The 26,706-nt window shown below is 33.9% G+C and overlaps 1 protein-coding gene across 6 annotated transcripts in view; it reads left to right on the top strand.

The window, feature by feature from the left end:
* The window catches only part of DMXL2 (Dmx like 2), a 163,992-nt gene that overhangs the window by 50,952 nt on the left and 86,334 nt on the right, over positions 1-26,706 (top strand). For 5 of the 6 annotated variants that reach the window (XM_007479955.3, XM_007479954.3, XM_001370018.5 and 2 more), the window contains exons 7-11: positions 4,380-4,555; positions 5,707-5,890; positions 21,398-21,572; positions 23,892-24,128; positions 24,535-24,806. In XM_007479955.3, the coding sequence (XP_007480017.1) occupies positions 4,380-4,555; positions 5,707-5,890; positions 21,398-21,572; positions 23,892-24,128; positions 24,535-24,806 (1,044 nt within the window). Of the gene's footprint in view, positions 1-4,379; positions 4,556-5,706; positions 5,891-7,050; positions 7,169-21,397; positions 21,573-23,891; positions 24,129-24,534; positions 24,807-26,706 lie in introns of those variants that run through there. The other variant, XM_056810195.1, reaches the window with a different exon arrangement.

Here is a 26,706-nt window from a genome sequence, read left to right as displayed (position 1 = left end):
TTTTATTATGTACTGCTAATACCATTTACACAGCTAGGAACATCATTTTATCTTTCATTTCTTTCTTCAATATGATGAATTCACTCTCTACAACATATAGTCTTAAAGAGTGGCCTGTAGTGCAGCATGACTGAGTTGCTTAGGATCAGATGGTCAGTATGTGTCAGAGGTGATTCTAAGACCTGTCTTTATTTTAACGTCTACTTCTCTTTCTAGTACACCAATCTGATTCTCAAACAACATAGCAGAAGTTTAATAATTATTGATTTAACAGACCTTCATAGCAGTAATGACTAAAGTAACTGCAGGTGGGTGAAGATGAAGGTGGCAGGGAAAAGAATGCTAATATGATGTAATTACTAAAACACTTTCTGTAGTGTAGTATATGCATGCTTCCTGTTTCTGCAAAGAAGGGAAGGAAGATACACGAACAAATTTCATCTTTGCTTAAACTTGTCTAAAGGTCATAACTTTAGACCTGTAAGCAATATTATAGGTCATCTAGATAATCACTTCATTTTATGGATAAGGAAACTGAGACTTAGAGAGTTTGTGATGTGTCTTATGGCACAAGTAGTAAAATAGCAGAGTCCTCATGAAAAATCCTGATTCAGAAAATACGACTAGAAAAATAAGCAAACAAAACAAGACACTAAAGAATAAAGAGCTTTTAATGAGCTAGGTATGCCTAAAACATAATCCTAGAAGAAGAGAATAATGCCACAAGCAAAGCTTTGAGGAAAAGCACAGCTTGGCCAAAAGATTAACTAGAATTCCTGGAAGAAAATGAACTACCTTGAAGCTTTAAGCAAAAAAAAAAAAGAGTCTAGATATCTTATTCCAGGAATTACAAATGTAAACTGCCCAAATTTCTTAGGAGTAGAGGACAGAGTAGAAAAGTGTCTATTGGTTATATATTGAAATAAACCTCAAAATCAACACTCCCAGGAACACCATAGCCCCAAATTTGAGTTTGTAAGTTAAGAAAAATTACCACAAGGAATCAGTAAGAAATTGTTAAAAATGGAGGAAGTATAGTGAAGATTTGACAAGATTTGACAGCTACCATGATATAGGAGTAGTGAACTTGAACTAGGATTTTCGAAAAGAAAAAAGATATAGGCTTTACATCTAAGAATATCTCACCCAGTACAATATTATAAAACCCTTACCTTCTAGCTTAGAATCAATACTGTATATTGGTTCTAAGGCAGAAGAATGGTCAGGGGTAGGCAATGGAAGTTAAATGGCTTGCCCTGGATCACACAGCTAGGAAGTATCTAAGGTCATATTTGAACCCAGGACCTCCCATCTCTGAGCCTGACCCTCTAATCCACTGAGCCACCTAGGTACGTCCAAAAGTGGATCTTTAATAACATAGAGAACTTTCTAGAATTCCTGATAAAAAGACCAACACTAAGTAGAAACTGAAATACAAACATATTAAATTAAATTTTAATTAGATTAATTAAATTAACTTATATAAATTATATATTATATAAATTAAAAAAGTAAATTCAAGTGAGCCATCAGAAGGGACTACAGATTGATGAAATATGTGCTTCTAATAGTGTAATTTCTTCTAGTAGGGAGAGATGAAATAAATATTCCCTCAAACCTGTTAAAGGGATTCTCTTAATCTCTCCCTCTGACTCCTTGAGAGGCAAGAGAGCAGGATTTCCAAGTAGAGCAGAATTGACAGGTGTTAGTGAATCAGAGCTGAAGATTCCATTACCAGGGAGAGGAGGAGAGAGACAAGGAAGGAAATCTGACAGTTTGATGATGGAAACTGATTGAAGGAGTTTGTGGGTGGTGGCTGTTGATTATTTAGGAAGATAGGTAGTTAGTGAATCAATTTTAGATAGTCCACATAGCAGGCCTGATGTTTGCCAAGCAAGAAGAACCTTTCCTCAGAAGACAATTAGAGATAGGAAATTGGAAATTTTAGATAGTATTAGGAATTAGTTATAGTCATAGGGTATTAGAATAATAATCTCCCTTTCCTCCTTTTCTATTTTCTATCTGTACTTCTTCTCAAATTAAACTAAGTTTTTTATTCAGCTGCTCTCCTCACTTTTGTTGAACTCCTACTTTTAACCCTTAAAATCCTGCTAAGCCTGTTAATCTTCTGTTCCTCACTTCTTATTCCATACTTTTCAAGAATAGGCAAAAGGTAGAAGTGTAGGACATTTTAGGCAATTAAACATGGTGCTAGAGAGCAAGGCACATGTAGTGAAGGAGGAGGCTCTAGTCTATCTCAAACAAATCCCCCTCCCAGGGAGTTTTACTGAATTATTACAGCTTAAAATTTTAGATTGTCTCTGGTTATTACCATTTCTGGGATTATTCATTCTGACAGGATTACTTCAAAGATACCAACTTTATAAAATATTTTGTCTAGTTCTCTCTAAGAAAAAGAAATAGTGGAAAGATAGCTTAATGGAGACTAGAGTTATCTTTAAGATTGTATCTCTCAAATGACCAAACCTATTTCTCAACTGTTTGAAACTATCTCTCATTCTAACCAACTTGTTTCTCCTACTGTTCCTACTTTCTCTACCAATTCCATGGCAGCACAAGCAAAAACCCAAAAGAAAAAAGTACAATCCTATTCCCCTTAAGAGAAGAATCAACCTTTAATCCCAAAGAAGAGGTAGTTAACATAAGACATCAAAGACCTTTTACTACCCTCAGGATATTAAGGGATTTAAGTGGAGCATCCCTTCTTTTGAGGATATGAGCTCATAGCTGTTATCAAAAGGCTGGAAAACATATGCCAACAATTTGATCCAACCTGGATTGATGTTGAGCATTTGCTAGATGAATTGTTAACAAAAAGGGAAAAAGCTAAGGTTATCATGTTTACTAATGAGGTTTGGGGAAGTGGAGCAGTTCACTGGCTGCTGAAAAACCCCAAATGGGATTTTAATGATGAATTCGATTATACCAGATTGTGTCAAGCTAGGGAGTCAGTACTCAAATCAATGAGAGCATGTTCTGACAGACTGGGTACCTGAACAAAATTTGAAAAAATAAAACAAAACAGAGAAAATCCTTCACAGTTCATGGACAGACTTGTAGAACTGGGAGGAAGATATAGAGACCTAGATTTGACCAGAGAAAGGGATGTTAGACAAATGAGAAGGAAGTTTGTGAAAAATTGTTGCAGGGTGGTCAAGGACTATTTCAAAACCAGCTATTTTAACTTCCCAAATATGGACCTTGATGAATTAAGGAGAGTGGCAGCATATGTGTATAATGGGCATGAAAGGAAAGATGAAGATGGTGGTGATTTAGTGGAGGCATTAAGAAAGGAGATAAAAGTGTTAAAGGGAAAAACTTGAAAAAAAGATACAAATTATGAGGTAGCTTTGCCTCTCATAGCTTTCTTCATTACTTCTAAAGTAATAGTTCATTAAATAGTTTGATTAGATTTGCTTGTAAGATTTTTTAAAACATGGTATTTTAGAATTACTTTCTCTGCATTTCAGATTTATTATAGTATTAGAATCAAGGAATCTAGAGAGATTTTATTTTTTTTAATTGAAAATTTTAATTTAATTAATTTAGAATATTTTTCCATGATTACATGATTTATACCCCCCTCTCCCCCCAGCCAACGATCAATTCCACTGGGTTTTACTTGTGCCATTGATCAAGATCTATTTCCATATTATTGATAATTACACTAGGGTGATCGTTTAGAGTCTATATCTCCAGTCATATCCCCATTAACCCATGTGATCAAGCAGTTGTTTTTCTTCTGTGTTTCTATTCCTACAGTTCTTCCTCTAGTGTGGATAGCATTCTTTCTCTAGAGAGATTTTAAATTGATATATATTTTTCTTTCATTTGAAATTCCCTAGTTAAGCATTTATCTACACCCTAAATCTTGGTCTTTCATATTTACTTGCCAAGTAGTCATCCAGTCAAATCTGTCTCCCTAAAGCTTAACCTGTCCTTTTGTCTAATCAGCTGCCTTACATTTGTGTGTTTATCTTTTTCTTAAACTTATGTTTCCCTTAAATAATTTGTTCGCTTGAAAAACTAGAAATGGTAAAAGCATTAATTTCAGCAAATAGTTATGTATAATTTTTTAAAACAGAAAGTCATAAAGTTAAAAGGCAATTCAGGGTCATTGAATAATGTTTTTGCCACCATCATGTTCCAAAATTCATGCTTATCCTGAGAGTAATTTTACAAGCTCCTTATCTGCTTGTTGTGCTCTTCTAACCATTCAAGAAGAATCTTTAGATTTGTTCATTTATACTGTGTAAATCACATGCTCTTAGTTAGTTTTTAAGTATTCCATATCACTAGGAGATTACTAATTTGTATATATGTAAATTAACTTTGTATTGGTTTATCTTTTTCTGCAGGATGATTGTCTTTTGAAAGTGTGGTATCCTATGACTGGTTGGAAGTCTATTATACCTCAAGATCATCAAGAATCAAAAAAAAGGCAGACCTTTACTCACTTTTCCTTTGTTTATTTGGCACATCCTAGAGCTGTGACAGGTTTTTCATGGCGTAACACAAGCAAGTTCATGCCCAGGTTAGAAAACTATATACTTTTGAATGCAAAATAAATAGTAGTCTCTATTTTTCCCAGGTCCTAAAGGGGGTAGTTTCAAATAATAGGAAAGCACAAATCATGGGAAGTGAATATAATGTATTAGGCTAGTAATAGTAATTAAGTGTTAGATAAATACTGAGGAATAAAGGAGAATATTCATTTTTCACTTTCTTTATCCTAGACAAAGTAAAGAATCTTTTCAAAGGGTATATGTTTCTGCTAACCTCACATCTTTAAAGGTACTAAAATCTTATAAGGCTTCCTAAGGAACAGCTATCATCTACTTTAAAAATTTTTAAACCCTTACCTTCCATCTTAGAATCAGTACTGTGTATTTGTTTCACAGCAGAAGAGTAGTTAGGCAATGGGGGTTAAGTGACTTGTCCATGGTCCCACAGCTAGGAAGTGTCTGAGTTCAGATTTGAGAATATAGTGTGACTCTTTCAGTACAGCTGGGAAAAACCTCATTTATTTCAGTGTTATTAATGCCTTTGTATTGTAATGGTAGAAATTTTAGGGAATAAGGAGAGACTGAGCAACTGTAATGGTTAAAATTGTGGCTACAGGATTTATGTAATATTGAACAATGGCCGCCAAGGAATTTACTTATGAAATTCCTAAAATGAAACACTCAAGTCAGAATGGAGTTTATGGAGGTTTAATCACGCTGGGAGTAGGGAAAGGAGAGGGAGAGAAGGAGTGAAGAGAAAAGGGAAAGGGGCTACTCAACCTCTGACCAAGGCAGAGGGAGTTTTAGGCCCAAAGGGCCCAGGTGGAAAGAATCAGTCCTTAACTCACGTGAGTGATCTGAAGGAAAGCTGTCTGCGGGCGTCCTCCCTGTCCAAGCTCCTAACACCAACTCCCGTCTCGCTCTCTCCACAGGAAGTGAACGAATTCCAGAGGCTGTTCCTTACCTCACTTCCTGTGTCTCACAAGTGCCAATGGTTGGCTCTAGCTTAGCTTAGGACAGCCCAGGTGGGCAGTTAGTTATTTCTGATTTGTCATTGACTAGCACATGCCCGTGTAGTGTGGGTGTGCACAATTTTTGGGTGCTAGACCAAGATGGAGACTTTTAAAATTCACAGTATGAATATATATGGTAATCCTAGTCTATTTCTGTTTGTCTTCAGGGGTTCTGTCTGTAATGTGTTATTAACCTCATGCCAAGATGGCATCTGCCGTCTGTGGGCAGAAACCTTATTACCAGAAGACTGTCTCCTGGGTGAACAGATATGTGAGACAAGTACTTCCACCATTGCCAGCAATCTTTCTCATTCTGGAAGACATAAAGACAGAATACAACATGCTCTTGAGGTACTGTGGTGTCAGTCTCAATACGTAACATTTGTATACTATTTTAATAAGGAGATAAAGATCTTGACCAGAAGCTCACAAATGAAGGTGTAAGATGTATCTAGGACCTGATATATATAAAAGTAAAACAATTGTGGATTTTAATTTTTTCATACCTCTAAGAGGACATCCACTTTTTTACATACTCTTGATTTGTTTACTAGCAACACAAGTGCTCACATCACTTTGAAATGTAGCTTAGCTCCATCCCTTGTTTGCTTTGTAGCCATAGGACAGATCATATAACTCCCAGAATTGCAGTTTCCTCATCTATAAAATGGGTGCACATCTATGGAGACTTACCTCACTAGTCATTGTGGGGAAAATGTATAACACTACTTTTGTGTCTCATTGTGTTGTGGAGATGATCCTGGGGTCTTGGAGGCTATACCAGTAGAACTTATGCCCTGAAGGGTCTTACTAAGTTGGAAAAGCTTTTAACAGCCTGCCAATGATTTCACCATATTTTTTTTTGACTGAGAAAACAGCCCATCTAAGTTTGGAGAGACCATAGCCAAGTTGGCTAGAGAGTGATAAACTTTTTGACATTACAGCTTTTTTTTTTTAAATTAGAATATTTTTCCATGGTTACATGATTCATGATTTTTTCCTTCCACCTCCTGGAGCTGACAAGCAATTCCACATGTATCATTGTTCAAAACCTGTTTCCATGTTATTCATAGTTGCAATAGAGTGATCTTTTAACATCAAAATCCTAATTATATCCCCATCAACCATGTGATCAACCATATGTGACACTACAGCTTTTGTAGACTAATCATAGTGATGGATGTCTTTATTGATGGAAGGAATACTCATACTGACAAAATCACAGATCTTTGTTTTTATCACAATTTAAACTCTTTAACTCTGCCCCCAGTTTTGAAACACTAGCTATACATTGTTTTTATGAATAAGATTTAAGTTATTTTGAAACTTAGGTCATCGTTTTAAAAATGGTATGTTTATTGTTTCAAGGAGATTGACTGATATTTTGTGTTTTGATTTTTCATTTTAAAGGAGACTCATTTTATTTAAGATACTTAGTACATTTTAGATAACTGCTTTTAACGTTTTCATGGTTTACTATTTTTTAAAGAATCAACTATGTTTCCTAAATTTTTATGAAAAGTGCATGAGAACAAAGTTGCTGCCTTGGTGATTGAGAAATAAGGTTCATCTTATTTCATTATACTCTTATCCACTAGGATTGGGAAATGGACTATTGAGGCTATTCAGGTATTCTATTTTAATAGTTAACTTGTAACAATTATCAAAGAACTGGCAATTAATATAAAAATTAATATAGAACATCCTACATTAAAACTTTGCTAAATGTAGCTTGATCTTTCTTTGAATGATTGATAAGTTATAAGATATAAGTTATAGTGTCTGTGGACCACATCTGCAATTATTGGTTTTAGATATGGTAGAGTATTAAATAATAATTATTCCGATATTAACAAAATGTTAGCTGTTTTTATACTGGTGATAAAAATGAATGCAAATAGATTGATTTATCATCTAACAAGCAAATTTTAAAATGAATTTCTATAAAATAAAAATAATGAAAGTATATTGTTCTGTTTTTGAGATTTTAAAAATATTTTAAATTTTCATTAGTCATATTTGAAAGTAGATGTGGCTAATAAGGTATTCTCTTACACATTTATTAGAGCTCCTTGGCCCTCCACTGGAATTATTTGGTAAGCTAATTGCTATTAAGCATCTGTAAATCTTTTACACCTTCACTGAAAGTTAATTTTATCATCCATTTTAGCCACCAGATAAAGTTAGCATAGAGACTAACTCAGAGTAAAAGAGGTGTGTGTGTCTATGTGTTTATATATAGATATATACAGATGGTAAAATTTAGTTACTCCTCTCAGCTATAGCATTGGGAGGAGTATAATGCTTTTCATATGACTTCTGCCTCATTTTTAGTTTAGCAAAGGGCTGCCAAAAAGAGAGACGTTTGAAAACTTTGTAGAAACCTACCTGGCCCTTTCTTTGGTTAGTTTGCCTTCTTTTCAAGAAAATAAATATACATGAATGTATTTACTCTGAAGTATTTTCTGGTTATACTTGTGCTTCATTTGACATTGTAAAGCAGAATTGAAGTAGGAGGTCAGTTTTCACGTGAATCATTGGGTTAAAAAATATTTGCACAATTCTCAGTAGTATGTACGTATCAGATGATTAGAAAACAGTTAACAAGCATTTATTAATTGCCTACTGTGTGCCAGGTACTGTGCTAGGATGTATTTTTTGATGCCTGATATTTTTTTTATTATTATGGGTATTGGTCAAGAAGGTGCCTATGTGTTTTAGATATCAGATGTATGGGAGGTAGAGGAGATGTTTTGTTAGGAAAATTTAAAAGTCTGGCTTATCTTTTCATTCAGATGGAAAACCAGCCCACTTATGCAAGAGGGTTGATAGTGTAAAGATTAGGCCAGAATTCTTCTCAAAAAGAAATTTTTCTGTGTGATCATTTGGACAAATGTGTGTTTGAGCCACAGGAATTTTGTGCATGGAATGTATACAAGACAATTTTGGCCTAAAAAAATTTCAATGATACATGTTTTAAAAACAGAAGAACCTCAATTTGGATCTTACTGAACAATTAATTTTAAGCAAGACTGCCATAGCCTGATTGGGCTTCCCAAGATGCACTCATCTTCAAAATGCATCCTCAGATAAACGAATTGCACTTATATGGGCTATGTAGAATTTTTTGTTAATTGGCAAAAACAGGTTTAGTAAATAGTTTTATAAGTTTTAATATAGTCTATAATAAACTAATAACAGTTGAATTATTTCTTGTTAGCACTTTTTTGTTTTTTCAAATTTTCTTTTTTGTGTGTCCTTTTGTATTTAATTTAATTTATTTTTTTAAACCCTTACCTTCTGCCTTAGAACCAATACTAAGGCAGAAGAGTGGTAAGGGCTAGGCAATGGGGGTTAAGTGACTTGTTCAGGGTCAAATAGCTAGGAAGTGTCAGAGGCCAGATTTAAACCTAGGACCTCCTTTCTCTAGGTCTGCCTGTCTATTCATTGAGCTACCTAGCTGCCTCCGCCTTTCTGTATTTAAAAAAATCATTTTATTGATATTCCTTTTTGCCTTTTTTTGCATCAGTCATTATTCATTAGTACCCCGTCTCCCATAGAAATCTTCCCTTTTAACAAATAACTATGTCATGAAAAACAAATTCACCAATTTCCACATTTGAAAATGTATGCTTCTGCAACTGTAGTCCATAGCTATTTAGCCAAGGGGTAGTAGGCATGCTTCATGATGAGGCTTATTATATTATGATTGGTCATTGACTTCATCAATTTTGAAATGTTTCAGTTGTTTACTTTTACATTTTGTGATCATTATATAAATTATGCTTCTGCTTTGGCTCACTTTATATCATGTCATTTTAGTCTGCCCAGGTTTCTGTGAATCTTTTCATAGTTGTCATTCATTATATTCCTTTACCTCACAATTTGGTTAGTCTTTCCCCAACTGATGGGCATCCATTTTGTTTCCTGTTCTCTTTGACATCATAAAATTATGTGCTACATATAAAGTATCAATTAAATTTTTATTGTACATTTGGGGTCCTTTCCATTAGCCTCCTCGGAGTATATGCCTAGTAATTTGTATTACTGAAGCAAATGGTGTCCACAATTCAGTGACTTTTTGGATAACAATAGCTTGCATTTAGTTCATTCTTTAAGTTATATAACTAAGCTTTACAAAATGTTGCTTCCTTTCATTCTCATAATCCAGGTGTTAGAAACTATTGTTATCCCCATTTACAGATGAGTGAACTGTGGCAGATAAATGACTTGCCTAGTGAGTCAAACGGCTAGAGCCTGAAGTTGGGTTTGAACTGGGTTCTTCCTGACTCTAGGCCCACTGCTCTCTTCACTCCACCACCTACTTAGAAAGTAGTTCCAGACCACTTTCCAGAATCATCTGGTCAATTCACTGCTTACCTGGGAGTTCATTACTGTCCTTTTAAAGCTCCTCCATCAATTGCCCTTTTCATTTTTGTCACCTTTTTTTCAGTTTGATGGGTGTGAAGTGGGACCTCATTTATTTACTCCTAATTAAGATATAATAAAAACCACATTATCTATCTATTGCTTTACCAAATGGTTTAATTATATGTGGAGAGAGACTGACACATTCCCATTTGATATTGTTTAGTATAAACAGCTCAAGCACCACCTTCTGCATGAAATCTTTCTTAATGACTTCTCTCAAATTACCTTGTATCTATTTTGTATATTCTTTTTATTTTACATGTCTCTATTCCTGCACCCCCATTGGACAAAAAACTTTTGAGTTTGTCTTGGTATCTCCAGCTTTTAGCACAGTGCCTGGAACACAGTAGATGCTTAATAAATGTTTATCAATTGATTATGGATGACTTAATCAGCAGTTTTGAATCTTCTGAGAGCCTGGCATACCATAAGTCATAATCATTTAGCATCATTTGAAGAACAAAGTTGGGCTTTTTGGATAAGGGAACATAATTGGTTGATACATCAAAAAATCTTTAGTAGTTTATTGTGGTTTCACTATATAGCAGACTCTTGTCTATGATCAAGTGAGGAATAATTGAGTAACATATGCTTATCCTTTATGCATAGCATTCTATTGAGAAATTATCCTAGTTCTTTGTCAAGGAGGAAGCCTATGGGTTGAGGCATGTTCAGCACACCAGGATGTATAACTTTTCAGAGATGTTTCTCTTTTCATTAAGAACTAGAATTGGACAAGGGTAAGCTAATGACTTCCCAAGGTAACAAGAAATAACAAAGCAAAATCAAAAGAATGACATAATGGAAGGGAATATGAAACATCTTATTAAAAAATAGCTGACCTAGAAAATGGATAAAGGAGAGACAATATAAGAATCAACAGATTCCTGTTAAGTTATGATAAAAAAAAAGGGGGGGGCTTAGACACCATACTCTAGGAAATCATCAAGAAAAATTGCCCAGAAATCCTAGAAGGTAAAATAGTAATAGAAAGAATTAACCAATTACCATTGTAAAGAAACTCAGTTCCATACCTTCCAGACTAAAGAGAAAATACTATCTGCAATAAGAAGAAAACAAAACTGTGGAGCTACAGTCATAATAACACAAAACTTAGCAAGTCTCAACATTGAAAGAACTTAGAGCATGGAACACAATATTTCTAAGAGCAAAGGAACTGGGTTTATAACCAAGACTATAATACCCAGCAAAGCTGAGCATAATTACACAAAGAAGAAAATGGATATTTACTGACTTAAAGGAGTTTCAACTATTCTTGGGGAAAATCCATGATCCCATAAAAATCATAAGAAGGTAAACAAGAAAGACCATTAATGAGAGATCCAAAAGGTCAAGTTGTTTACTTCCTACATGAGAAAACATCATTTATAACCCTTAATAATGACATCATTACCTGAGTAGTTGAATGAGCCTATATAGATAGAAGACTTGGGGTTGAATTGAATAAAATGAAATGAACTAAAAATAATAAAATAGAGCAGAAAGAAGTAAAATGGAACAGTTATCATATAAAAGAGGCATGAGTGGAAGAACTATCACAGAGAAGGGGAAGAGAGAGGAGAGGACTGTTAGTACTATAATCCTATTCTCTCATCTGGGTTAGAGAGGAGAACACATACAACATGAAGGGTCAAAGTCACCTTAATGTACTGAGAAATGTGGAAAAGGGGAGATGATAATCGAACAATGAAGTCTCCTTAAGGAATTAAGAGAAGTCAGGGTACATTAAGAGAGAAGAGGGCAAGATAAGAAAAGGAAGGAATACCTAGAAGAGAGTACATATCAAGAAATGGGGTTGGGAGGGAGACAGCTCAGTGGATTGAAAGCCAAGTCCAGAGATGATAGGTCCTAGGTTCAGATCTGGCCCCAGAGACTTCCTAGCTGTGTGACCCAGGGCAAGTCACTTAATCCCCTTTGCTGAACCCATACCACTCTTCTGGATTGGAATACCATACTATATAGCATTTTAAAAGGATTAAAAAAAATAAAGATATAGAGGGGGTAAAGTGAGAAGATAATGAAGGAATTCTTAGGTCAAGATAAGGGAGGGGTTTTTAGAATTGAATTCACATCAAGAAATAGAAGGGGAGGCTTGGGGGAGTTTAAAGAACAAATTTGGAATGATGGATAGCATAAGAACTAGAAGGTAAGGGGAAAGAGAACAGGGAGGGACCTTTGCAAGGGTGGGCTAATTTAGAACTAGGAGGGCAAGGAAAAGGATAAAGGAAAGGTTCTAAGAAGGGGTCTAAATTGGAAAGGTAGTGGACAGAAGAAATTGAATGTCTGAGGAGGGATAGGGTGTAGGGCAAAAAGAGTGAAAAGAGAAGTATAAACAGTCAGGAAATAAATACAACTAGCACTTATGACTTTGAATGTAAAGGGAATGAATTCACCCACAAAATGGAAATGGTTAGAAGAATGGATCAAAAACCAAAACCTGAGAATGTTTTCAAAAAATAAACTTAAAATTAAAAATAAAAAGATAGAACAGAATATACTATGCCTTAGCTGATAAAAAGAAAGCAGGCATCGCAATCATGTTCACTGCCAAAGTTAAAGATAAAATAGATATCAAAAGAAATAGTCAGAGAAACTATATTATGTTAAAAGATACCAAAGATAACGAAGCATTATGAATATTAAACTTGGATGCACCAAATGTTATAGCATTCAAATTTTTAGAGGAAAAGCTAAATGAGTTACAGATGGAAATAGCAAAACAATAATAGTAGGAGTCTGTCTTCAATTTTCTCTCAGAAATAGATAAATCTAATAAAATAAGAAAGAAGTCAAGGAGGTGAACAGGATCTGAGAGAAGTTAAATATGATGGTTATTTGGAAAGAATTAAATGGGAATAAGAAAGGATTATGCCTTCCTTTCCAGTGGTACATGACACTTTTACAAAAATTGACTATGTATTAGGGTACAAAAACTTAAGTTAAATGTAGGAAATTAGAAATAGTAAATGCATCCTTTTCAGACCATAATATAATAAAAATTGTATATAATAAGGGACCACAGAACAAAATGAAATAAAAACTAAGTGGAGACTAAATAACTTAATCTTAAAATTTATTTTATTTTATTAAAATGTTTTAAATTAAATTTCCACATAAGTTTTCTAAATTTGTATGATCCAAATTGTCTCCTCCCTTTTTCCTTTCCGCCTCCCAGAAGAGCTGCAAATAGTTCAGTCTGGGTTATACATACATTCTTTCATATTATTTATTTTTGTAAGTGAACAATCTTATAAAATCAAAATCCTAAAATATATACCCCAAATAAATAAGTGATAAATCATATGTTTCCATCTGCATTCCTACTCAAACAGTTCTTTCTCTGGAGATGGATAGCATTTTTTTCATAAGTACCCTTAGAATTGTCCTGTATCATTGTATTGCTTTTTGTAACAAAACTATCTTAGTTGATAGTTCCACAATATTGCTGTTACTATGTACATTGTTTTCCTGGTTCTGCTTATTTCATTCTGCATCATTTAATATAGATCTTTCTCAAATCATCCTGTTCATCATTCCTTATTATGTAATAGTATTCCATCACCACCATATACCACAAAGCCATTCCCCAATTGAGAGTCATTCCTCTAGTTTACAGTTCTTTACCACTACAAAGCAGTTATAAATATTTTTGTACAAACAGGTCCTTTCCCATTTTTTAAAAATTTCTTTGGAATACCAACCTAGTAATGGTATTACTGGATCAAAGAGTTTGCAATCTTTTATAGCCCTTTGGGCATAATCCCAAATTGCTCTATCGAATGGTTAAATAATTTAACCTTAATGAATGTGAGTGGGTTAAAAAGACAAATCATCAAAACAATAAATAATTTCATTAAAGAGAATAAGTAATGAGACAGCATAACCAAAACCTATAGAGGGTCCAGCAAAAGCAGTAATTAGAGGGAAATTTATATCTCTGAATACTTATATTAATAAAATAGAAAACAAAAAGATCAAGGAATTGGGAATGCAATTTAAAAATTAGAAAAAGAAAAATTAAAAATCCCCAGCCAAACACCAAATTAGAAATCCTAAAAATTAAGGGTGAGAGCAATAAAATTGAATATGAGAACCTTTGAATGAATAAAAATTAGTTTTTGATTTTTCTGAAAAAATCAACAAACTAGATTAAAACTGTTGGTTAATATTATTTAAAAGAAAAGAGAAGAAAACTAAATCACTTGCATTAAAGATGAAAAGGTAGAATATACCACCTAAAGAAGAGGAAATTAAAGCAATTATTAGGGTTTATTTTGCTCAATTATCTACAAACAATTTTAACAATGTAAGTGAAATGGGAGAATACATAGGAAAAAAACTGCCTATAGTGTCAGAGTAGAAAATAGACTATCTAAATAAACCTATTTTCAAAAAAGAAATTGAACAGCCCATAAATGAACTTCCTAAGAAAAAAACAGCAGGACCAAATGATTTTACTGGTGAATTCTTCCAAACATTCAAAGATTAGTTCCAGTATTTAATAAATTATTTGAAATAATGGGTAAAGGAGTTTTGTTAAACTCCTTTTATGAGACAAATATGATACTGATGCCCAAACTGGGAAGAGCCAAAACAGAGAAGAAAATTATAGACCAATGTTATTAATGAATATGGATGCAAAAATCCTAAATAAAATATTAGCTTGGGGATTACAATAATATATCACAAAGATTATATATTGTGGCCAAACAGAATTTATACCAGGAATGCAGAGATAGTTTAAGGAAAACTGTCAGCATAATTGATTATATTAATAACAAAAGTAATAAATACCACATGATTATATCATCTGATTCAGAAAAAACCTTCGACAAAACACAAACAAATTCCTCTTGAAAACATTGGAAACCAGAGGTAATGGATTTTTTCTTAAAATGATACAAAGCATTCCTAACATCATCAGCAAGAATTATTTGTAATATAAAGATGCTTTCCCAATAAAGAACAGAAGTGAAACAAGCATACCCATTATCACCAATCTTATTCAACATAATATTAGAAATGCTAGCAAAAGTAGTAAGAAAAGACAATGAAAGCAGAGGAATCAGAAGCAAAGAAGTAATAAAACGATCTCTACTTTTGACATGATGGTATAATGTGGAAAATCCTAGAGATTCAACTAAACAGCTGAAATGCAATAATTTTAGTGAAGTAGCAGGATATAAAATAAATCCACATAAATCATCAGCATAAAGTATTACTAACAAAGTTTTGTAAGAAAATATAGAAGAGATATCACATTTAAAATAATCACAGATAGAATAAAATGCCTTGATAAAATACCTTACCAAAAAAACCCAGAAACTACATAAACATTATTATAAAACACTTTTCAGAGAAAGTCAGATCCAAATAATTGGAGAAATACTAATTGTTCATGGGTGGGCAGAGCTATTGTAATTAAAATGACAATCCTGCCTAAACTATTCAATTTATTCAATGCCATCCTGATCATATTACCAAAAATATTACTTTATTGAGCTAGAAAAAAACAATAAACATAATTTGGAAGAACAAAAGATCAAGAATATAAAAAATAAATGTAAAGGAAGGAGATCTAGTAGTACCAGATTTAAAATTGATTATAAAGCAGTAATTATTAAAATTATCTGGTACTAAGAAATAGAAAAGGAACAATGAAACAGAATAGACATATACAAAACAAAAGATTATAGTAACTTTGTATTTGAGAAAAACATAGATCCAGATTTTTGGAATAAGAAATCACTGGTAAAGATTGTTGGGACAACTGGAAAATACTAAGATGAGATCAAAATGGACACATGATTTAGACATAAAAGAAGATATCGTAAGTCAATTAGAAGTGCAGGGAACATATGACCTATCAGATTTATGGACAGGAGAGAAATTTTTGAGGAAAGAGATGGAGAGCATTATGGGATGTAAAATGGATGATTTTGAGTACATTGAATTAAAAGGTTTTTGTATAAATAAATATTTCCAGGATTAGAAGGAAACTAGAAAATGCGGGGTGGGGGGGGAGGGAGTGGGCTATTGTAGACAGCCTCTCAGAGGTTTTATATCTAATACATATAGAGAACTTTATCAGATTTATAAGAATAAGAGCCATCCCCCAGTTGATAAATGGGCCCAAGAATGAACAGATAATTTTCAGATGAAGAAATTAAAGCCATATATATATATATATATAGGCATATTAGGGTCAATTAGCTGCTAATGAATCCTAATAGGTTTATGAAAAAACTCACTACTGATAAGAGAAATGTAAACCAGAACAATTCCAAGATGCCAACTTACACCTATCCAGTTGGCTAAAGTGACAAAAGGGCAAAATGACAAATGGTTGAGGGAATGGGGAGAATAATGCACTATTGATGGAACTGTGAATTGATCCAACCATTTTGGAGACCAATGTGGAATTAGACCCAGAGAATTATAAAACTCTATATCCTTAGATCCAGCAATGATATTTTTTATCTGTTTCCCAAGTAGATCAGGGGAAAAGGAAAATAATTTATATATTCCAAAATATTTATAGCAGTTCTCTTTGTGGTGGCAAAGATTGGAAATTGAGGGGATTCCTTTCACTTGGTGAATGGCTAAACAAATTGTGGCATATGTTTGTGAGGGCATACTGCTGTGACATAAGGAGTCAAATCCAGCTTCAGACATATATACTATGTGATGCTGGGCAAGTCACTTAAATCTACTTCAGTTTCTTCATCTATAAAATGAGTAGGATAAGGAAATGGCAAAACACTCAGTTTTTACTTAGAAAACCTCAAGTGGTATCATAGAGAATTGGACAAAACTAATCAACAAAACAGCAGCAACATTGGTTTCAACAATATTTCTTTCTAATTTTATTAAGGCTGGCATAGGAACATGTGAGTACTTTAGGATATAATTCTACATTCTAGTATATGAGCCTTTTTCTCTTATAGAATATGAAGAAGATAGAATGAATTCTGTTTGAGCAGGTATCAAAAATTCTCTTGGGGGACTCTTATTTCTAGATGCTGTGATCTAAAGATCAATTATCTTAAGGATTATATCCTCAAAAGCTGTCTTATTCCTTACATTCTTTATTATCTGCTGTCCCTATTCTCAAGCATGTGTTAATGTAGGTATATATTGTTTTGATTTCTACTATTTTCTATCCTACAGAGAATTATTTTTTTTCCCTATTGGCTACTTCATTTTTATGAAGCATTTTCAAATTAGAACCTCCTTTCTGAATTTCAGGTTATTCTTTACTCAGGCAAAATTCATTATGAAATTCACCTCCTCTATGCCATACAAATAAAAAATTCTTCCTCTTGTTATTTGTTTCATTTTGCAAATCCATTAACTTATTTAAATTTTTGACATTGAAAATAATGAGTAATCTTGCCTTTGAAAAATAACATCAGTAGAATATTTCTACTGTATTACTAAAGTGGAAGCCATTGACCTCACACATAGTACTAAAAGTGGGTTCTTTCTGGCTTAAGCTGATAGTCTCTTGGATAATACTCAGTTGGGATTTTAGAATAGCTTCTGCAGATTCCTTATTCCTGGAGGTACAGTAGTCCTCTTTGGTTGGTTATGTTTTGTGGCATAGTGTATCATAGAGTAGCTATTTGGCTTTGCTCTGCTGTTATGGAGCTGAATTCTTAAAGTCTTCCTGGAGCCTGTGGGCAACACACTATTGGGTCTTTCATATGCGTTTTATCCATTTATTGTCATCATTCATTCTATCCCTTTGGGATATCCTTTTTCAGACCATACAGTACAGTGGATAGGCCTGGAGTCAGGAGGAACTGGATTCAAATGTGACATCAGACACTTACTAGCTGTGTGTTCCTGAAGAAATCACTTAACTTCTGTGTGCCTCAGTTTCCTCATTTGTAAAATGGGGATAATAATAGTACCTACCTCCCAGGTGTTGTGAGAATTAAATGAGATATTAATTGTAAAGTGCTTAGCCTCACATATAGTAAGTGCTATAGAAATATAAATAAGTTGATAATCATGATTATTATTGTTGTTAGTATTTTTAAAATCTTGGTGATGGACTTTTTTTGGCTTGTGTAGTGGAGAGGCATAAGTGAGATTTCCTTTTTGGTCAAATTGATGCAACAAAAGGAAAATATGTGTGATAAGCAATCATCCCAAATATTTTGGTTTATCCACCCAGCTTAATGTTTTTTGTAGTTAGTGAAATCTGGGAATTGCTACTTTATATACTCTACAATGAAAAAGTATACACAGATGATGCAGAATTAAAAATTAGGAAGGAACATGTTGGGTACAGACTGAGGAGCTGTAAACCAAGTTTAAAACTACTGGGATATGGTCTTGATCCTTTTTAGGTCTGGTCTGGGCTTGATGGCAGTTCCCTGATAATTTAACTTTGAATATTGCAACAAAACAAGATATTTTTGAATCATGGAACAGTTAACAAAGACACTTGTATAGCCATAGCAAGAGAAAGATATTCAATGAGTATAGGCATTGAGGACATCTAGAGTTGATTCATCTGAGACTGACTCCTTTGCCTTAGCTATCCATTCTATTTTGCCATCCAAGCCTTTGAGACCTCTGGAGCTCCTTATGACTGCTTTGTTAACTTAGGAAATGGCAGAGTTTGATCAGCAGTCTATGGCTATTACTTTGAGCAATAGTAAGGCTGTTGCCCTATCTCAATACTTTTATTTATTTTTTAAACTCTTACCTTTTGTCTTAGAATCTATACTGTGTATTGGTTCTAAGACGGAAGAGTGGTAAGGGCTAGGCAATGGGGATTAAGTGACTTGCCCAGGGTCACACAGAGAGGAAGTGTCTGAGGTCAGATTTGAACCCAAGACCTCCTGTTTCTGGGCCTATCCACTGAGCCACTTAGCTGCCCCCTATATTTAATTTTTTTCTTTTTATATTTAAAATTTTTAGGGAAGCTTGTTGGTAAAATTACTATGATAGAGAATTACATTCTATCACAAAGTTGCCAGTAGTTGGTGAACTTGAACTCTATTGGAAAGGCTTAGTCAAAGCAGGAGTTCTATCCTGATTGGGAAAACATCTTAAAAGGATCTCATGGAAAGCCAGAGGTTCACAAAGTCTCTTCACTTCATTTAAGCACAAGTTGAGCATTAAAAAGGAGAAGAGAAGCTTTCTTCATTTGGAAAATTGTATACAGTTGAAGGACGAGGTATTGAAAGAAAGGAAATGACCAAGTTGATGAAAAAAATTTTATTTTCCTCACAAAGGAGCAGAAATCAATTTGAGAAAAGACTTTAGCAGTAATTAAGATGATTAATCTTAGAATTAGTAGATATATAAATAGTTTAGGACTTTTGATACACTTCTCAAAACTTCAAGTGCCTGGGAACTTTATATATACCAGATGTCTCAAAATAAGTGCAAATATACTAAAAGATTGCTTCTGAAAATAGAATAAGGAACATTCAAGCTGTGTATTAGAAATTTTCAAGCAGATGCTAGATTAGCTCCACTCAGAGATGTTGTAGAGGATATTTCTACTTAGGGTAGGATCAAGATAACCTCTAAATTCCTTTTTAACTTTTAAAGAATATATATGATTCAGGTTTTGCAATGATAAAGAACTATTGAAGCTTAGTAGGGGAAATTAATTTGGTTCTAAGTATTTATGTTCCTTTAACTTTTTTATATAGTTTTTTTTTACATTTAAAAGTTCCCTTTCAAAATAGCAAAAAAAAAAATGAAATTGATTGGTTTATGTGCTAATTTACTACTTCCTCTGTTAACTCTGAGATATATCAAAGAAGAGGGAAGAAGAAGAAGATCTAGGGTCACATCTTGAAATTGAAAATTAGTTTGTGGATTGAAATACTTACTTGGGGTTATCCTTGATAATATAATCCTACAAAGTGATACAAATATCACAGACAAAGTTTATGGAATGGTTATTAGAAAGTGATAATTTGGTTGATTTCTCTACCTGTGAGTCAAGTGCTATTGTTCCCATTTTACAGATGAGAAAATTGATTTTAAATTACTTGCACAGGTATCTTAATGTAGACTTAGGAAGGTTCAGGATACCAATGCCCACTATAAGGAAACATGGCTGCCTTGGTATTCCTCCAGAAGACCCTTCATTTTCTTCCTCTGGGCATTTTCTATGGCAGTTCCTAAACTCTAGAATTTTCTCCCTTTTCTCTGTTTACTAGCTTCTTTCAAACTCCAGCAAAAATCCAATCTTCTCTTAGAAGTTTTTCTGCTCTCCCTTAATGCAAATCTCTTTTCTCTGTTCATCATTGCCTATGAATCCTATAGTTATCTAGTTGTTTTCATATTGTCTCCTTCGTTGGGCTATGAGCTTCTTGAAAGTGGGCATTATCCCTCACTTTTCTTTGTATCCCAGAGCTGAGCACAATGTCTGGCACATAGTAGGAACTTACTAAGTATTTCTTGATTGACTTTCTGTCTAAAACAGGACCCCCTGATCACCATTCTCCTCTGTGTTGTCTTTCCTTATTAGAATGTGAACTCCTTGAGAGCAGGGACTATTTTGTTTTTTTGTCTTGAATCCCCAGTATTTGGCATAGCAGTAAGTGCTTAATAAATTACTTAATATTCATGCATTAAAATGCCAATTTTGATAGTTGACTGATTTCCCCCTCCCCCCACCCCCAGGTATACAGTTGGTACACATTTCATGTTATTTTCATGTTCAGTTAAATTCAGCAAACATTTGCTGATTACTTGCATGCCAAATATAGGACACTGCTTATTAATAAGTTTTACTCCAGAATTTTATTTAGAATTGTTAATTTCTGATGCTGTCACTAATGTTCAAGTGGAAGTGATGTGATTCTTTGTCAGGGATATTGTAGAGGGTATTCTTGTATGATTGAACTTAATGGCCTCTGCAAACTCTCACCCACGTCATAACTTTTCTAACTTTGTTGCCTAGTAAAGCTGAATATCCATTCAGTTGTCCATTGCAGATGATCTTCCCTAGGTAGATGAAGGCTAAGAGCCATCTGAGATCCCTGGCAAGAAGAGAGTCTCTTTTCCTAGTATTGAGATTCAGGAGACTCTTTTCTCCTTTATGACCCAAGGGAACCCACACACTATATGTTATGATGCTCTTTTACTTTATACAGAAGGGATTTGTGAAGAATTTCAATGTTTTTTTTTAATTAAAAAAAGCAAAAAAAAGTATGTTTTGTGGCTTCATTGTGAAGACTATTGTAAGCCTGAAAACAAAGCCTGTGTTGGTCTGAACCTATTGAGAATCTTATCTGTCAAAGCCAAGATGGTGGTGGTCCCAAGTTCTGCTGAGAAAAACAAAGAACTATAGAAATCAGTGATAAGTTATAGGAAAAGCTAACAAATTTTCTAGGATTACTTAGCCTTTTTTGTTTTTAACAATTCCAGACTATTCATCATTTGAAAAATTTAAGGAAAGGTCAGAGAAGATCTTCTGTTCTTGTAACTCACACGGAATTGATGCCTGACCAGATGGGAACCCATGAAGTTCAAAGACATATTTCCCATCATGCTAATGCACTGTGTCACTTTCATATTGCAGCAAGTATCAACCCTGTCACAGGTAAATGTGGTATTACATCTTTTATATATATGTTGAGATACAATACCTTTCTTCAAAAATAGAGTGTATGGCACATTTCATATTTCTGCTTATGTTTTTACATTGCCTCTATAAATACTTTTTAATTAAGACTGATACATATTAATATTTTGTCTCTTAAGTTAGGATGGTCTAGTTTTCTTGGCAAACTCAGGTAAATCCTCAGAATATTATAACTTCAGCTTTTCCCTTACTACTCTGGTTGACTAATATAACTTTCTCCTTTAATATTTTCACTACTTTTCATTTTTCTTTCTTTTCTGTATTATCACCATTTCTAGTTCAGTGCTGTAGTGGGAAAGGTGGTAGTGTTTCCAGTGGTACTATCCTTTTTTAAATTTTATTTTAAATTAAAACCTTACCTTCTGTCTTAGAATCAATACTGGGTATTGGTTCTAAGGCAAAAGGCAATGGGGGTAGGCAATGGGGGTCACACAACTAGGAAATGTCTGAGGCCAGATTTGACCCTAGAACCTCTTGTCTCTAGGCCTGGTTCTTAATCCATTGAGCTACCCAGCTGTCCCCTGGTAGTATCTATTTTAAAATTTATTTTATTTGGTTGGTATTTCCTCTATTTCTTCTGCTGCTCTAGAAAGTCATCTCTTGACCTATTTTGATATTTTATCTTGTTGAAAGAATTTGAGTAGAGTAGGATCCCTTCTACTCAGATATATGTTTGTTAGTTTTTTATGAGCAAAGGGACATTATAAATGGTTATGGTGACTGTGGTGGGAATCTCCTATCTCACAGCTAAATTCTAGTGATAGGGAAACTTCTCTTAGGTAGTAAATAATGACTAGAGAATTGTGGTGAAGTCAGGATTTTTAACCTTATAACCTCCCTGAATGACTGGCCAGTTTGGCAAAGAAAAGACTTCTTAAAGAATGGTATTGCTAGAAGTTCTGTAACCCCAGAATATGCACATTTTGATCTACATAATGCTATGAGAGGTGCCCTTTTTTTCCCTTTTTAATGAAAGTAAACTGAAGCTGAGAGAGGGGGTTAAATAACTTGCTTGCACAGGGCCACGCAGCTATTAAACATCTGAGGCAAGACTTGAACTCGGATCTTTTTCACTGTGAGGCCAACGCTCTGCACTAAGCCCCCTGACTTACCTGTCTTGTAGGTTTGGTATCCTTTCCCCTTTCTTCCTCTGCTCCATGTACTTTATAATTATACCGTAAGGATACATTTTTACTAAATAGGTTAACTGCTTAATGAGAGTGACTTGCAAATACATTTAGTTTTATCTATTTGTTTTTATTACGGTGCTCCTAAACTTTATTTAAAAAAAAAAAAACCCTTACTTTCCATCTTAGAATCAGTACTGCGTTATGGTTCCAAGGCAGTAGAGTGATAAGGGCTAGCAAGGGGATCAGGTGACTTACCCAGACTCAGATAGCTAAGAAGTGTCTGAGGTCCCATTTGAACGTAGGACCTCCTGGCTCTTGATATGGTTTTCAATCTACTGAGCCACCAACTTGATCCTGTTCTTAACCTTATTTATATATGAGATTTATGTAAGAAGTTCACTCTTAAAAAAGTATTTGTCTTGTGCCGTTATTTTTAGCATAAACTGTGTCAGGATTTGGACATAAGAATTAGATAATTGCCCTAATTAGATGTTTTAATGGTATTTGGTAAACTGTTATTCTACCTGTCTTTTACATACTTCTGAAATCTAAGAAGCCTCTTACTGGTGAAATTAGTGACTTTTTGGCCAATACTTAGTTTACAACCTGGGATTAACTAAAGTTAATTTTAAAATGCATTTATATGGTATTTATGAACCATTTCAGATAATCTATTCCTATTAATCCAAAGGAGACAATCCAACCCTTATTGGAAGTTTATATTTTCTTACAAATTAACTATTTAAGAGGGGCAGCTGGGTGGCTCAATGGAAAGAGAACCTGGCCTAGAGTTTGGAGGTCCTGGGTTCAAACTCAGCCTCAGACACATCTAACTGTGTGACCCTGGGCAAGTCATTTAATCCCCTTTGCCTAACCCTTAAATTCTACTGCCTTGGAAACAATACACAGTATTGATTCTAAGATGGAAGGTAAGGGTTAAAAAAATTAACTATTAATATACATTTTAGATAATTAAGTTTCAAAATTATATTTGCCATCATATTAAATGAGGTCCTTTAGCACTATTTTAAACAACAACCAATTCATAGTATTTACTCACCTACCTATGTAATTCACAATTCTCTTTAGATCTGAGTCATTTATATTTTTTAAAATGTATGATTAAATCTCATATTTATTTCCACAGATATTCCATCAGTTCTAGCAGGAACAGCATTTAACTTTGATGAAGGAAATGGAGGGTTTGTAGTTCATTGGCTAAATAATAAAGAATTTCATTTTACATCCTCTACTGAAATATTTATGCAACAATTAAGAAAGCTTTCTGATCAGCAAGTAGAACATGAAAATGATTATGGAGATAGAGATGAGGAGGAACAGCAAGAAGAGAGAGAGAAGGGATTACATATGAAGCTAGACCATGGTTGGTATTCTTTACTCTAGGTTTTGTGTGTGTGTGTGTGTAACCACTAAAATTGCTAGGAACTTGTATTTTACAGAGGTGCCAGATGAACAAAGTGCACACGTGGCTTGGAATTAACATTGAATTTTGATACCTTGTTAAATTATTTTAATGACTTTGGAAGTTATATATTATCTTGTGAAACTATTACTATTGATGGTACTTTGGGTGAAATATTTACTTTAATGATGAGAAATAACCCATTTGTAGGCCAAAAGTTTGTAGAGAATGGTATTGCCATTCCTTGTTTGTAAATAAGATGAGGAATATGCAAGATAGCAAACTTTTTCTTACAGTATAGTATTTTCCTCCTTGTTTGGTAGCATCAGAGTTAAACTGTGTACCTTTTAATTTCTTTCTGGTTCAGAATTATCCTTGGATAGAGAATCAGAAACAGGCACAGGATCATCGGAACATGAAGATGGAGATCGAGAAGGGAGTCCTAGAACTTATGCTCGAGCCAGTACACCAATGCCACTTCCTACCGTCTTATTAGATCGGAAGATTGAAATGCTACTTACTGAATGGAATAGGAATCCTGATATGCTTTTTACAATCCACCCCACTGATGGCACCTTTTTAGTGTGGCATGTAAAGTATTTGGATGAATACAACCCAGGAATCTTTAGACAAGTTCAGGTATAATCTCCCAAAGAGGCAAATACTATATTTCACTTAAAAATAACAAGCCCCTAATATATATATATATATATATATATATATATGAGTTATTTTTCAGAATGAAAAAATACTTCATTTATAATCATTACTGTGTTTCATGAACTCCATAAGCAAGAATTAGGTCTTAGTTTTCTAGGCTACTTAAAGGTAAAAATTAACTCTCATAAAACAAAACTAGATAAGCCCCAACCATTTCTTTTTTACTTTGGCATACTTTTACATAAATAACTTTTGAGTATGTCTGATTGGTTGGGAATTCTCAACTTTTCAAATAAAATGAACCATTTTGAAAACCACTCCTGAGGAGCTACAAAACACTCTGCCAGATACCAGCTTAGACATTTATTTCCTTTCTTTTCTTTAACAAGATTAGAACTTGTACTTGTCTGGTTCCAAAGGTTCTGGAAGGTGTACATATCAAGTTTCTTTCTCTTCCTACTGAACTCTTTATAGAGATGATGAAATAATAAAGGATTAAGTTAAGCAGAAGAAATGAGCCTACTAAAAAGAAGTTTGAGATTTATGCTTCCTGACTGTGATTAAACTAATAGTTTACTAGAGCCGTTAGATCTTTTTCATAGGAAATGTTGACTGATCACATTCCATATGTAGATCTTGTAGTTAGTATTTTAAACTCAAGTGTAGAAATATTTATTCATGTTTATTAAATTTATCTTATTCTTTTCTCCATCTCATTGTTCTAGCTTGCTAGCATCTTTGGCTATTTTTTCTCTCTCATCTGGTGTGCTGAGCTGTCTTTCCTAACTTTTCACATGCCATATGATCAACATGCCATTTGTATGTTCATTAAGATTATGGATAAAATGTTTGAACAACCTAGTGCCAAGGATCTTTTCCTAGAGTATTTTGATAGTTTTCCTTCAAGTTGATGTCATCCCTGTAATGATTACACTTTTGAGTAATTTTTTAACCAATTCAGAATCTGTTTATTGGTACTAAAATCTAGCCCATGTTGCTTCCATCTTGCCCACAAAGTATCGTTAGATACTTTGCTTAGATCTAATTATACTATGTCTATAGTGTTCCCAATTATTTACTCTATCAAAAAAGAAAATGAGGTTAAGTCTGGCATGATCTATTTTGGGTTAAATTATGCTGGATTTTAATGCTCACGACTTTTTTTTCCCTGAGTACTCACAAACTATTCCTTTAATAATGTGTTCTAGAATTTCACTAGTAATGGAAGCCACTCAAGCATTTATTAAGTGCCTACTATTTGCCAAACATTGGACTGGGTATGCCATAGTGACACTTTGCTTTTATTCATATTAGAACATTTTCCTTCTCTATTTCTGAAACACTTTTGCTGTTCTTAAGAATCTTATAAAGAGCCAGTGGTTAAATAATCATGTCACCACACAGATGTAGCTCATCTGAAATTAGTGATTTGAACTCATTGAGGACAGCTAAAAGTCATTCATCTTTCTCCTCAGTTATCTTGAGTTTCTAGTTTTGCTATCATCATTTTTTGTAGTATTTTTTTAGTCAAAAGATTATCCTCCTTAGGCTAGAAAATATAGTCAAAATAAATGTTGAAGAGTTCAGCTTGTATGGCTCCAACCTGAGTAGGGTTACCCCAATGCCACTCCATCTTGAACTCCTTTCTTCTTTTAAAACAGTTCTGCTCTATTCCTTTTGAGTGAGGTAAATCTTAACAGTACTATGGGTTCCTTTTGTGTTAGTTAAGAGTCTGTGCTTATTTTATTCTTCATCCTCATTGCATTTAAAAAATAAATATCTGAAACTGGATTTTTATTTCTGGCTCTTCATTTTTATATTGCTTCCCATGGCTTAGTTCATTAGGTACTCTAGTTTACTCTACTACCCTTGTTTTATG

Source organism: Monodelphis domestica, chromosome 1 (assembly GCF_027887165.1).
Source record: "Monodelphis domestica isolate mMonDom1 chromosome 1, mMonDom1.pri, whole genome shotgun sequence".
NCBI lineage: Eukaryota > Metazoa > Chordata > Mammalia > Didelphimorphia > Didelphidae > Monodelphis > Monodelphis domestica.
This window is presented reverse-complemented; position numbering and strand designations above follow the sequence as displayed.